At 33.0% G+C, this 15727-nt stretch overlaps 1 protein-coding gene across 3 annotated transcripts in view; it reads right to left on the minus strand.

Annotated features, from left to right (window-relative positions):
- Window positions 1-15727, minus strand: part of NOL4 (nucleolar protein 4) — a gene marked incomplete at both ends in the record, with an annotated part of 150855 nt that overhangs the window by 20700 nt on the left and 114428 nt on the right. For 2 of the 3 annotated variants that reach the window (XM_083360760.1, XM_083360759.1), the window contains one exon: window positions 13447-13626. In XM_083360760.1, the coding sequence (XP_083216886.1) occupies window positions 13447-13626 (180 nt within the window). Of the gene's footprint in view, window positions 1-12445; window positions 12638-13446; window positions 13627-15727 lie in introns of all 3 variants that reach the window. The other variant, XM_083360758.1, reaches the window with a different exon arrangement.

Raw genomic sequence — 15727 nt, forward strand, 5'->3', positions numbered from 1 at the left:
TCAATAGGCAACTACTTAATTTATTTCAACAACAACAGAAATAAGGACTGTCAAAACTGAAAAGTGAAAATTGGAGATTACACCTGCAGTTCATCCACAGATACTGTACTCAGATATGTCTTCCTGCTTGCATATTTTCATGTGGACTCTCATACATAACTATAGGGACAATGCATTTTGAAAAGGCATCCTTGACATTTCAATATTTTATCAACACTGGTGAAATAGTGGCTAAAATACTGAGTTTTGAATTCAAAACTCCCTAGTTTCTTACCCTTGCCATTATTGGAATGGCACTCCCTCCCAACTCCACTAATTCAGTGCAATACATGAATAACAATGCTAACTCACAGTGTTGTTGTAAGGATCACAATTAGATAATAGGTATAAAGGGCTTAAAACAAGTTTGTTACATAAATATTAATAGTATTATTGAAATATAACGAGGTTTAATGAATAATACAATTGACAATTTTCCTACTATGTCTTATGCCTTTCTCTTTAGCTAGTTCTGCAAATGGAAACCTTCAAAATATGGGACAGCCACAATCTTCAAGCAATTTAATTTTGCTGAAGAAATACTGTATATAGAAACTGTGTACAGATTTATCCAATGGGTTTTAAGCTTTCCTTAAAGAATAATAAAAAGGTGTTTGTAACACTTTTTTATTACAGTGACAAACTGTAATCCTACTATATTACATATCTTAGACCTTTAAATATTATCTTCAAAAGCTGTAAATTACTAGTTTTGACACAGATTAGTCATAAACATTTTTATAAAATCAAATATTAATGGAATACTATTTTCATCATTAACGAAATTCATTTATTTTAACTAATTTATTTTACTCATGTATTCATCTTCCAAAAAAATCACTCAACTGAATACCTATACAAACAAAATGTAGGTAATATTTTTACTCCCAGAGTTAATTTGGAGTCAAATCATAAGTTGAGTGTTAGACATGTAAACATGCACATATATCAATAGAGTTGGTAGAACTGCTAAGTGACAGACCTCATTCTCACCCTTCTAACAATCTTCCTACAGATAAGTCAACATGCCACTCAAGTTGTCTGTCACAGATGTCCTTTGCACATTGCAAGTGGCTACAGGGAAGCAATTATTTTAAACAGGGTCAATGAGAATAAGAAAGAAAACCCCTCTCACTGTTCTGTCCTCTACTAATACTGCAATTTATTTCCCAACATAATAGTCCATTCTTCTCAGTATCCATGTGACTAAGAGAAATCAAATAGTGTAAAGTTTTCTTTTTCTGTATAATAGATTTCCCTAATAGCTCCTAAATTCCTGGAGTGAATCACAGGGGCTACAACTTCCGCAAGAGGACTTCAGCTGCCCATTTATAGAGATTATATGCTTCATGAAAACAATGCAGATTCTGTTTCTATACTGACTTAAACCTACTGGTTCTAGTTAATTGTTGCAAATGTGAACTATTTCATTTGAGTACTAAATATATTGAAATTGGCAATTCAATAATAAATTAAATTTAGTACTGAAATATAATGGATAAACAGGAAAGAGAAGACTGAAGTTTAACAGATTAAAATAAAAGTAACTAGCAGTGGATTTTATTAAAAAATATTATATTTTCATATTTCCAAGATAAGAAATGAGTTTCACCACATAAGGGGTACCATTCTGCCAAAGATAAGTGCTCTTGAAATTCATCTAGTTACATTGTAATTAGTTTTCCCTCTGAAATTATGGACTTAGAAATACTTACTTTGACTGGGCTGGACTTTAAATTTTAAAATAATAGGCATTCCTACTATAGCAAATACAGCAAATGAAACATAACATGATTGTATGGAAGTGCAATGCTCACAGATTCAGGAATGAATTGTTTCATTCTTCTCCCAGATCATACTGTTCTAGGAATGGTTTGACAGTTTCTAGAAATAAATGCTTTCAATTAGGGTAACAAACCCAGAAATTACCCATTACTGTCATTAGGAATACCATCTTGAACTTTTTCTATTTCAAAGGAAAATAACATACAAGATTTGGTATGGTCTAGAAGAGAATGGATAACACTCTTCAGTTATTTGAAAGTTTGTCTTCCCCAGTCCATGAAATTTGCATAATCTTACTTAAGAACTTTCTATTACATACACACTCATTTTATTTTATTATTTTTAAAGGTTTATTGTTTAAAAACAGGCAGATGTTTTGTAATGGAAAAGTCAACTATAGTCCACAGGAGAAAGTCATTCAAAAGTAAATTACTCTTATTCACTTGAAAATATTCTGCATATAAACACATGCACACACTCTCACTCACATTCAGACACTCCTAGATGTTTGCATAAGATTCAACATTTACAAAATATAGAGAATTGAAAAACCTGGAGAAAACATATAGTATTCTGGAAATAAGGAGCTACAAAAAAGTAAAATTTATTTAGAAAAATAAAACTATACTATTCTGTATTTTGTACCTTTCTAAAATAGAAGAATTCACTTCACTAAATTTCTATCATCATATAAACAGGTAGGCCTTCACTGAACTTTATAAGTCATTCAGGTTCTTATTGGATCATTTTCTTCCTATATAAATTAATAATGATCTTGACAGCTGAACTTTCAGTATCAGGGACAATAACCTTAATCAAGTAACTATTACCTTTTAAAAGTTCAAGATTTGAAACTGCATTAAGATTTTTACTTTGGTCTTATTACTTTTGATATTAATGATTGAAGATTATGAATGTTGGTGGAAATATTAATAAATTAACAATTTAGCACTATATATGTTCATCTCATGTGTTACTACCTTATTTGAATAAAGTCCATGTGCAAGCCATAAAATACTAGGAAGGCAAGCTTTCTTTCATACTTTTAAATGACTGTCCTGATAAATTACTTGACCTCAAAATCTGTTATTTCTGTTAGATTAAACTAATTGAAATTTGTGATGACTTTTTAGCACTGCATATATCTGCACAAGTACAATATTCTGTCAAAAATCCATTGAATTTTCAAAAATTGCATATATCATAGGACCAGTGATAATATCCAAACTCTTACACTGAGAAATCCATTACTTAGTCAAATTTAAAGATCTATGAACAACACAGAGAGACACAAATGTAATATAATAATTATAATTAATTATAATATTATGCATTATACTAATATATTATCTACAAATATAATAAATATCTATAGTATCTTTTCCAAACATAAAAAAGGACAAATGAACAGGTTTAGATTACAATAATTACATTTAAGGCAGTTATTGGTCCATGTCCAATACTTCTAAAACCAGGTTTAAAAATGAAATCTTAAGTTTACCTGAATGTACACAAAATAGATACATATATAAAAATAAGTATATTTTCAGGTTAGAATGTAAATATGTTTATGTTCTATCAGTTCAGTCTTTTAAATAACGTGTTTCTCTCACATTGTATCCTCTAAATGTGTTCTAAAATATGTCTTTATTATCAAAGTGTTCAGTAATTTTGGCAGTGAGATATAGAGCTGTTTATATATAGTTAAACTTCAAATGTCTAAAACAAAGATATCAATTAATTCAACAGAATCAAAACTACTCACCAACATGCTGCTATAGAGTTAAGAATGCAAATTGTATCTTGAGAATAGTAGTGGCATGTATTTTAAATATTCATAATAAGAGACATGCAATTCAAATGAACATAATGTGCATATTTGAACAGCATTTTCAGTACAAACTAAGAACAGCACTGCACTCTGTTGGATGTCCCAATATTGTTTTTCTTTAATGTTGTCTCATACCACTAGCAAATTGACATATATTGATGTTATCATTTTGCAACATTGCATTTGATAGCAGTTTCAGTGTTTTTTAATTCATGCTGCACATGAAAAGAAGTATAAGAAGCAAAATGTCAGCTGAATATTTTGAAAAGAGACCTTTGGATGAAATAAGCCACAGATATCAGGTTTAGAGCATTTATCTACGCTCTACATGGTTATAAAGCAACAATAATTTTCCAATTTCCAGAAAAAATGTAATCACAGAATGAAAAGAAGCAACAAATACTTTCTAGCTAATTAAAAAGCCCCCCCCCCAAAGCTGCAACCATGTACATAATACCAACTTGTGATCCAATTTATTCCTGTTACAGTGAAATGGGGAAGGCGACATGCAAATTGCATACATAATTTGACAGGGCAAAAGTAGGCAATGTAACACATCTATCTCTTTAGATACATGTGTAGGATTTCCTAATCAGTTTGGGTTATTTTTTCATGAGACAGACGTTCATACAAAGCTGATGTTTCATCGAGGGAGGGTGACGAGAAGAGAGGTTTAGGAAACAGCCACTATCAAAACTTAAAGGAGAATACTGTGAAAGGAATAGAGCTGAAGACGTTTCTCGGATGAGAAGTGAAACATCTTCAAGGAAAAACAAGAAAGTCCAGTTGCCTCGTGAAAAAGCATTTTTAGGACATTGTGAAAGGAAAAAAATGATTATTTTAACTCAGTTTTCAATTAAATCAAAAATTACATATTCCTTTTAAATAAAATGAGATTTATTTAGAGCTTTGGGTATGAATTTATATTTTTATGAATTTTTTGTTAATTTTTTTCATGTTCTCATCATATGAATAATTCTACCAAAATTTAGAAAGAGTCCTAAAATATAAATTAAACTTGTTTCTGTGTTTCATTCAGTTTATAAGTATTACACAAGCATTACCACATTTCTGCCCTTATGGGTTAAAGTGTCAGCAGTCCTCATTCCAATTTTTTAATTTATATCTGCTGCAAATACTGTATTATTTGTTATTACTGTATTATTTTCAGCCAGAAATACAAACATGTTACAAGCAAGTCATGAGTGCTGAGTCAGATTAATTAATCTTCACTTCTGCTTCTTAAATTAGTGAGATGACATTTAGTCAGGCTTGACTCCTTGTGACTTCATAACAAATGTTCACCATCTCAACCTCATCTGTATTCTTTCAAGGATTTTCCTATGATTTCTGTGATAACATCCACATACATCAGATAACGTATTGAGGGAAATAGAAGTCTCCCACTTCTATTTACCTCAACTGTGTGAAGCATTGTCATTTTTCTATACTCATACCAAATGCCCATATACATATTTTTTTAATTTCTAATTGTCAGCCCAAGGGAGCAGTCAGTTTTCATTTGTTCTTCTTGTATCCTGTGCTAATATATTCTTAGCAACTGTATTTGTAGTTATCTTATTCCTCACTCTCTTTTTCAAGTCTTATCCTTCATAGCTAATTAGTCTTGAAAAGATTATTGCTTTAACTATTCAGATCTTTGTGGTCAAAGAAATATCCTTATCCTTTACAATCTTATGTTACTTTGTCTTCCTTCTTCAGATTAATTTTCTCCTTATTTCTCCAGCACATTGTTAATCTTTATAATTTAGCTAAAGAAACCAGCTACCATTCTTACTTCCCTGTCTACTGTAAATTCATTAAGTATATTGGTTGACATTAACTTTGTCTTTTTAATATTTAATATTAACCCAGATTTTTCACTTTCTATTTTTACCCTCATAATGAGCTCTTCTATTAAGGCTAATACAGTAGATATGGCAGAACACCTGAGTTTTCTCCTGGGAAAATAGTGAACAATAAATGAATCTGAAGAAACAGACTGATTCAGAATAAGATAGAAATAAGAATAAATATTGTTTGTATATCTGTTTATCTTACATAACAAATACATTGGCTAAATGGCAAGTTTAGAAAAGATGATAGCCAGAACTAAAAATGAAGCTAAAACATTTATAAAGTATATAAATATATATATACTTTGTTAGCTGAAAATAAAGACTTAGAAAACCCTAATAAGACCACACCTCGAATATTGCAACCAATTTTGGTCACCATACTACAAAAAAGATGTTGAGACCTTGGAAAAAGTTCAGAGAAGAGCAAATAAAATGATCAGGGCTTTTTTTCTCATAGAACGCTCAGAACGGAGTTCCGGCACCTTTTTTGGATGGAACCTTGTAGGGTAGGCAAGGTGGTTTGTATGTAGTGTGTGAGTTCCGGCACCTTTTTCTTTTACAAAAAAGCACTGAAAATGATCAAAGGCCTGGAGACTAAAACATATGACGAATAGCTGCAGGACTGGGTTTGGCTAGTCTAAAGAAAAGAAGAAACAGGGGTGACATGATAGCAGTATTCCAGTATGAGGGGCTCCCACAGAGAAGAGGAAGTCAAACTATTTTCCAAAGCACCAGAGGGCAAGACAAAAAACAATGGTTGGAAACTGACCAAAGAGAGAAGCAACCTGGAATTAAGGAGAAATTTCCTAACAGTGAGGACAATTAATCAGTGGAACAGCTTGCCTTCAGAAATTGTGGGTATTCCATCACTGGAGATTTTTAAGAAGAGACTAGACTGGGCATGTTAAACTGCTGGTCCATGGTTCAGATGCGTCACTCTGAAACCACCCCTACCCTGTTGCTGGCAATGGGGGAAAAGTCACAATATGTCGTGCCACATCAATTAATGTTGCGAGTTTGACATGCTTGGACTAGACAGTCACTTGTCTGGCATGGTATAGGTTCTCCTGCTCGAGCAGGGGGCTGGACTAGAAGACCTCCAAGGTCCCCTCCAGCTCTATTCTATTCTATTCTATTCTATTCTATTCTATTCTATTCTATTCTATTCTATTCTATTCTATTCTATTCTATTCTATTCTATTCTATTCTATTCTATTCTATTCTATTCTACAGTATTCTATTCTATTCCAAAAGCTTTTGTTTGTTGCCTGGTCTCTCAAGTTAGCTAATTACCTCAGACCAAGTTAGGAAAGAAAATGTGTTGTGTATATTCTTCCTAAATCTCCCCTTGAAACTTTAATTAATCCTCTGCATTCACTTCTTCACTGAGCTTGATCCCTAGACAATGGCAGTCTTATATTCTTCCAGATTCTGCAAGAAACTCTGCTTGTTCAGCAGAAAACAATCACTTCTTGTAAAGGGCAACAGTGTCTTTCAAGTTCTAATCAGGTTTGATACTGTTTAGCCTTAGAGATAAGCCTGGTGATAGGCATTCCTTTGCCAACTGCCATCCCAACCTCCTTCAATCTATTTCCATCAAATTTGCCATGGAGATTCTTTCTTTCTTTCTTTCTTTCTTCTTTCTTTTCTTCTTTTTTTACAAATTTTATTGATTTTCTAATATTACATTCACATATTTGAAAAGCAACGTGGTGGCTGGGTAGTAGTAATTCAATTACATACAGATATCATTAGTACAGATTTCAAATTGCTACCATAAACATTTCCTCTTTTTCCCTTCATACAGTATATACTGTCTATTTGTAGAATTAAAGACAAGTTTTATCCTATCAATCACATAGAAAATAACTTTCTTACATATATCCATAGTTTTTAGTTTACACATATTCTAATTGTTTTAACATGCAATCTTTAGACAATCAATGACCTAATAGATTTTTCAATTTTAATTTCCACTAACATTTAGATTTAATGTTTGATATTTATCATTCCCAAGATTTTTAGTATACTCCCAATTCATCTATCACCATTCCTCACACAATCTAATATTCACAATACACATCCTGTTTACTTAACTTCTCACCCTCTATGTCAACAAATTAAGGATACAATATGATATTCTTCCTTTTTGCTAATTTTCAGTTGTTGATTTTTTAAGTAGTAATCAAAATTTCTTTTTATTTCAATATTTAGTACTTCCTCTCTTATTCTTTGTATCTGCTATCTCTTGTTTAAACTGATAATTTTCATTTTTAACATTCCATATAGACCTATTCATTATTTTCAACAATAGGTTTTTAGCTTGTCTACATTATTCATCTTTACATGACCTTTATACACAAATCAATATTCAAATTTAGCTATTAATATTTATACTGCTAAATTTTAAAGACCAATTTTTTTTCTTTATCTCAGTTCATAACAATGTCTTGTGTTCAACATACACATGTTATCTATTTAAGTACATTCTGTTTCAGATTTCAATAAGTTGGTCGAAACTCCATTCTTCTTCAGTCTTATTCTGACTTTTTTCCTTTGCTAAATCATCTTCCATGTCCTTGCTTTTGGGTCATCGAACCAATCTCCTTGTAATATCATGTATATTAATTGATATTGGCAAAACCATCCGATTGCCATTTTTTTGAGAGGACTTGTAGGTTTAGTGGGTCGTCTCTTTATTCTTCCACATCGACGTAGTTGTTCTGAATTGTTTGTCTTCTCATCCAACTGTTCTTTTTCTAGATCCTATAGTTCCTTCTGAGTTGTATAAGAAGACTTTTCCTTTTTCCAACTTGTCAATGTCTTTTCAAATGATATTTGTTTAATAGTAGCTTCTTCTGTCATCGTACTTGAATGTTTCATTTTTTTCTATTGTATTTTGTATAGATGATTCTTTAGTTGTGGTCAACATTTGGTCTTTCATATCTGGGCTGTCTTCTTGTTCCTTCACATAGCCTCTTAGTATTTCATTAGTTGTAGTAAGAATTTGGATTAGTATTTTCAACATAGCGAGAGTTCATTGATCTTCATCCATAAATAAATTTTGCTTCTGGTCTTCCTCCATATTGGTATTTTAAGCTAAAGGCTTTACACTTAGAAAATCCAAAAGAAAGATTTTTTTTCCTAGGTAGCCTTACCTAAGGATTTAAAGATTGCACATAGCCTTGGAGCCTCAGAATGTACATGTCTTTTCTAAGGGATCCCTGTAAAGATATCTCATTTGAAAGTGTAATACAATATTATCTTTAAAGTACCATTCATTTAATCAATCAATCAATCAATCAATCAATCAGAATAGAGCTGGAAGGGATCTTGGAGGTCTTCTAGTCCAACCCCCTGCTCAAGCAGGAGACCCTATACATTTTGAGTCAAGCAGCTTTTCCACTCTCTTCTTAAAAACCTCCAGTGATGAAGCACCCACTACTTCTGAAGGCAAGGTGTTCTGCTTGTTAATTGTCCTCACTTAAGGAAGTTTCTCCTTAATTCCAGGTCACTTCTCTGATCTGTTTCTAACAAGCCCATGCTGGCTTCCAGTTATAACAGAATTTAAACAGACTTTTGAAATATATTTAATTATCTTATTGGACATGTTATCAAATGGTTAGGTAACAAAGCCATAATTTTGGCTTATAAAAATGCACACTTGGCTATCTTTAAGATGTTTATTCTGAGTGTTAAGGCTAGAGGCCACCCCCTTGTGATTTGTTTAAACTTATTTCACTGCAGACAAATTAAATTTCAATTTCAATTTAAAAAACAGACAATAAGTTAAACTTAAACTTCCATTTTAAAAACTCTGAATATCACACAAATGTACAACAAACCCAAACTGGCTGTTTTCTATCCACATCATTTAGTAAGCAATCAATGAAACATGAAGATTTATTGATAAGCCATTATTATGGATGATTGAATCATTTGAATAAGTCTGTTGAACATAACCTTAAAAATAATTTTGATTGCTCTCTTTATACTATGCTTCAGAGATTAAAATTCTCAGTAATTTACAAATATGAGGACCACCAGTTCAGCTAAATAAAATTCTCTGCATTATATGAAGTTGACTTTATTTAAGTTTTCAAGTATGTTTACAATAATTGGAACAGAAGAGTATATAAAATTGATTTCTTTATGTCCTTTCTTTCTTCCAGGAGCTCTAGTGAAGAATTTTTCCCCATAATCCCCATGTGATAGGTAGATCTGAGAGTGAAAGAAAGGCCTAAAGTCATCCAGTGAGCTTCTGTGGCTAAAGGTCTTCCTGCTTCTGGTTCAGTTCCTTAACCATTGCACCACATCAGCACCAGGTAACAACATTTATGCTTTGAGCACTACCAAGTCCTGTATTTGTATAGTCAAGCAGCAGTAGGCTGGCATAGCAATGGGTTTTTTTGTTTGTTGGTTTTAATTCATGGTTAGCAATGTAGTTGTATGCTTAAAATGTGCAATAAAATTATTTATAGGAGAGAAGATGATGACAAATTTCGATCCACATTGCCATAGTCATGTTTTCAAAACAAAGCTTTTAAAAAAAAGCCATCCATCTACAGTAGTTAATTTATTTATTTTAATTCCATTTATATCCCGCCCTTCTCTGAAGACTCAGGGCGGCTTACAAGCTTAGCAGTAGCCTTCATTCTATGTATATGCCTGCTTATTAGGGCTTTCACACACACCTCAAGCGGCATTATTACAAAGTCAGCTTAATTGCCCACAACAATCTGGGTCCTCATTTTACCTACCTCGGAAGGATGGAAGGCTGAGTCAAAATAAATACAGTAGTTAAGACCTTTTAGTCACTATCAATCATTTATTCTATGTATTATCTTCAGTAAAGGAAGCTACTGTAGATATAGCTACTTCCAGGCTATGCTGATAGGGAAGAAGGGATGTAGAGAATTTACAGGGGGGAAAATCCATTGGTTCCTTCACTCAGCTGTGGTAAGACCATTTGCATATTATTTTTCCCCATTGATGATGGAAGGAATCTTAGATTTTTCTTGTAAACAATAGACCTGAAGAATTTCTTGCTATATTTTCTAATCTATAAAGCCTGATACATCTACCTATTTATTTGCATATGGTGGTGGTGCAGTGATGGTGCCGTGGTGGTGCCGTGGTTAGAATGCAGTACTGCAGGTTACTTCTGCTGAATGACAGCTGCCAGCAGTTCGGCAGTTTGATTCTCACCCACTCAACGTTGACTCAGCCTTCCATTCTTCCAAGGTCGGTAAAATGAGGACCCAGATTTTGGGAGGCAATATGCTGACTCTGTAAACTGCTTAGAGAGGGCTATAAAGCACTGTGAAGCGATTTATAAGTCTAAGTGCTTATTGCTTGCTTATATAACAATGTCTGCATCTTCTTAGTACGTATAACAGTCAGTATGGCTTACAATAATTATGATTATGCAACATTTTGGAGACCACATATTTGTAGAACATGAAACAAGTTACATAAAATTTGTCCAAGGAAGACAGGAAAGTTACCAAAATCAGACAACTGCACAAATATTTTTATTCTATTAAATAACAGTCAAAAAATAAATGTGAAAGTATATTATATTTACTAAATGCTCATGCCATTATTTCAAATTACTCTATATCTCAACATATATATTTTTCCCATTTTGGCGTGTGAACTTAACATATACTTTTTCATCACTCTTAATACCTTGTTTCCCTTGTTTATAACTAGCCATTACTTTTTGTAAAAAGCTGTACAAATGTATGAAATGTGTATAATGATTCAAATGCAATTAGTAATATTTTCTTTTATTTCTTTTCCTAAGCTAGTAATTTTAGCAAATGTGTTCCTTTATTTTGAACATAACCTTCTAAAGTTCTGAAACAGAGAGAAAGAAGAAGGAAGGAAGGAAGGAAGGAAGGAAGGAAGGAAGGAAGGAAGGAAGGAAGGAAGGAAGGAAGGAAGTTTCACATATTTCTTAAAATTGATTTGAAATAAAAAATGGTATTTGAAAAAAGGAGGGGAGGGAAGGGTTTGGAGTTTGAATTTTTGGTCTTTTTATATAAGTTCTAACAATAATAATAATTTGCATCAGAGTTTTTCTTTTTCTTTCTATGTCGTATAAGATACATTTTGGTATTTGATTTCAGTGAGGCATTTAAATAAAAACATGGTTCATTATAGCCACTATCCAACATTCATTTATGTTTTATATATCTCTTTCTCCAAGAAATCTGACAGATTGAAAAAGGCTCTCTATTTTATTTAAATTCATAAATAAATTTGTAAGTATACTTTAAAATATGTTTTATCTAAATGTTAAAAATCACAACACCTTAAAAGGTTGTGCTTGTTTCAACATAATTTTAGATCTTGCACAACCACAATAGCTCTATACTACTTATTATAGCATATACTACAGTCACAGTAAAAACTTGTTTTAATTTATTAAATCATCAGCATCTTTTTTCAGGCTACACAGAACCCAGAGAAAATTGTGTATGCCTTAATGAGAATTATTGTGTTCACACAAGGTTCAAACACTTCTTCCAAATTATTTTTGACAGAACAACCTTAAAGGATAATCAGTAATTAAGCATAGGCATGTAAGGTTACCTATGCATTCTGTTATATAAATGTTAGAATAATGAAAAGATGAAGGAAACTTATTTCTATGTGTTTCTTCCTTTATATCTTGTGGTGCTCTTCCATTTGGATAAATTTATATTAGACATAAGTGTGTGCTTTATTTGGCAAAGCATTTTGAATGCATTGTACAAAGGAAAAGGGGATTCCACGTAGTATGAAAGGAGGAGAATAACCTCTGACCTGACAGTACCAAAAATACAAATAAAAAGAGACACTAAGATGGAAACAAAATAGTGTCATGGATTTACATGTGGGGGTTTTGATGAAAACTAGGGCTGGGTTTTAAATCAAAACTCACCATCTCAAAACCACTCCTTTTCATCCGCCTGCAGGACTTGAGGTAAGTACGTATACGCTTTCTGGCACGCTCTTGATATTCAGGGAATTGTCGCCTGCATGAGTCAATGATAGCCTGGATCTTTTCTTTGGGCTGCTTAGAGATTGGGACCATTCGGTCCAAGTTTTCATCTACAAACAGCCTGACAAACATCTGTTGGTAAGAGGGAGACAGAGGAGAAGGATTTGGAGGGGTACTTGGTTTCTAAGCTTCCTGTCTCAGTTACAGATAGGAAGACTGCTTTTTTAAAATTTAATTAAAAAAAAACACAGTGAAGAGCTTTGTGATGGAAAGTCAGAAATGTTAAGCAACCAAGGATTTTATTTTAGGACTGACAAAAGACAAGAAAAGATAAGATTATAGTGTATAGAAATCATGAGGAAAATAAAACATAGATTGTAAAAATAAGCACCATTTCATGTCTCCTATTAACAATGTGCTTTGATTGCTCTATTGGTCTGTAGAACCCTTATCTCTTATTCTTCCCCTGTTGTGAACATTTTTTGGTGTGTGTATTGTCATGCAAAATTATATAAAATTTGAAAAATAATAGAAAATAGCTGGCCAGTGGAATCAACAACCCAGAAGCTCCCTCCCTACTGCCTTCATTTGCTAGACAGACATACACACACATACATACACGTGCACAATACACAGCTGAAATTTCTCCTATAGATGATGATTAAATAGCTAAATTAGATGAACTTGGTATCTCTTTGAAAATGTCTATTCCATGTCTATTCAGAAGTGAGCTCCATTCAGTTCAGTGGGGCTTACTCCCAGGCAAGCCAGTATAGGATTGCAGCCTTTATGTATCATCAGTAAAAAAGGGAGAAATTCCCTTGCATATTTTTTTAAAAAATACACTTGTTTAATTCTCACATTAACCTATAAACATATGCCCCAAATAATAAATAACTAAATAAAATTCCAAAGGACACAAGAAGAATCATATAACTCACATTAAAAGCTTTCAGGCGCTCAGCTTCAACCCCATCAGATTCATTGACTTTCTCAGCATCTTCGTGATCATCATGGTCATCATCTTCTTCTTCTCCCCGGTTCAGGGAGAGGTCTTCTGCACCTCTGTCCGTGTTTTCATTTTTGCCAGAATCATAGCTTGAATAACTATGGGCAGGTGACTAGAATGAAAGAAATTTCATTTTAAGAAACCTGCTTGAAGAAAGCATCTGCCTTGCTTTGGAAGGGAAGCAGGAGAAAGAGGAATAAATTCATAGATATATTTCTCTTAATGCTGCAGGATCCAATCTGGGTCAGTCACTGGGACCAGAGGTTTAGTCTTCCGAGCTCTCAGACTTGTGCTGGAGCCCATCCTCAGGGAACCTCTCTACTGGAATGTGGACTATTTTTCTTAATCACAAATAAATACACACACAATTTAACATGCATATCACACCTTTATAAATGCATAAATTACTAATTGCATTAACTTTAGAAAATATGAACAAATCAAGTGACTTTTCTGGACATAAAGTTAAATTGAATGTGTAAGAATTAATGGAATGCTCTAGTTGAATCAAATCCAAATTGAGGCAAATTACTAACTACCTTTAATAATTGAGAAAGCTTCAGTACTTATAATAGATTTTTTACTACATATAACTAATCTTGCCCCCAAAATATGTGCAAATAATATATGTCTGTCCCCTGCATAACTTAAAGTTTATCTGTATTGCAGTTTAGACATAGACATTTAAGAATTGTACTGTATTATAAGAAGCAACTTTCCATTTTAAGTTAGCTTTCCCTTTGTTTTCCCTTTCTTTTTCTGTATAATGTGAAAATTGTCTTTCTTATCCATAGAATTTCCACTAGATAACCATAGTGCTTAGAATTCTGTTTGGGTTTTTTTTTTGACATATTACATAAAAGAAATACATTCTTTTCTTAAGGAAATGGAGAGGTAAAGATCAAACCTAAAAGATCATCAGAGCTTTGGGGATGTAATGGAAGTGATCTAAATAAATTGTTCTTACAGTTAATAGACAAGAAATAAAAATGCAGTATTAAATACCCTTGAAAGGTCATGCCAGACCCAGTATGACAAGTTTGTCCTGAGGGACATCAGGATTATTTTTTTTAGCTCTGCACTGGGAGTTGATTTTGTAGACTTGGGATATTTTTGTTTGGTGAGAGTTCTATAGAAATGTTGGCAGTAGCTATCTGAAGAGAAGAAATAAAAGGAGCTGTGACTGCACTACAGTGACTGGATTTTTACTACTTTCTCTATTAAAAGATAGAGAGAAAGCATACACATATCCCTGAAGGTGATGTTACTGAATCACTTTCTTGCATAAGCTGGTTCAGTTTAGCGGTGAAGGTACTGGCACAAGAACCAAGAGATTGTGAGTTCTAGGCCTGCTTCAAGGCATGAAAGCCAGCTGGGAGATTTTGGGTCAATCACATTCTCTCAGCCCAACTCACCTCACAGGGTTGTTGTGGGGGAAAGAGGAGGCAGAAGAATTAAGTATGTTTGCAGCCTTGAGTTGACCAAAATAAATAAAAGGCAGAAGGGAACATTAGGGATATGAAAGAACTACCCAACTCTGTTCTAGAATTGGATCTAATGTTCTGGAACTACCTCATCCCACAGCATTTTCATAGGAATTTGTCACTTGTGCAATTTCATTACTTGGAAAATCTGCAGGATCCTCCACTACATTGGTTTCTTGTCCATTTATTTCTTTAGACAGACTCTTGGTTCCATTTGCATTATTATGGTTGGTCACACAGTCAGCCAAATATTTAGACTAGATTTGGCATTTTTATCCACCTGTTGTGTCCTTCCCAAGGATCTGGATTGGGTATGTGTTGTCATTTGATGATGTTAAAAGGATTGTCTCAAGATGTAAGCTGTTTTGTGTAAAGCTGCCTTTTGAAATTGTCAATGCCAATGATTTTCAAGTGGTGCTGCAGTTGTTTTGGGATTGCACCCAGGGTGCCTATTTTATTGGTATATCTTATTATTAAAAGCATCTTTCATACTGTTGGGTTTCAGAATAATGTACAATTTTAAACTTTAATACAATGGAACTATAAAATATCAATAATTGAATAATAAAGTTCTAGGAGAAACCTCAAAACTAAAATGGATTAAAATATATGAAAATGGAAGATGTGGGACTAAACTTTCTTATCCAGTGTTAAAAGGATGATATTATAGGCCCCTAAGGATACCATACTATGAGGTGTCAAAGCTGGGGGAAAAAATTCTTATATTTA

This window comes from Vipera ursinii (genome assembly GCF_947247035.1).
Source record: "Vipera ursinii genome assembly, chromosome: 3".
NCBI classification, from domain to species: Eukaryota; Metazoa; Chordata; class Lepidosauria; order Squamata; family Viperidae; genus Vipera; species Vipera ursinii.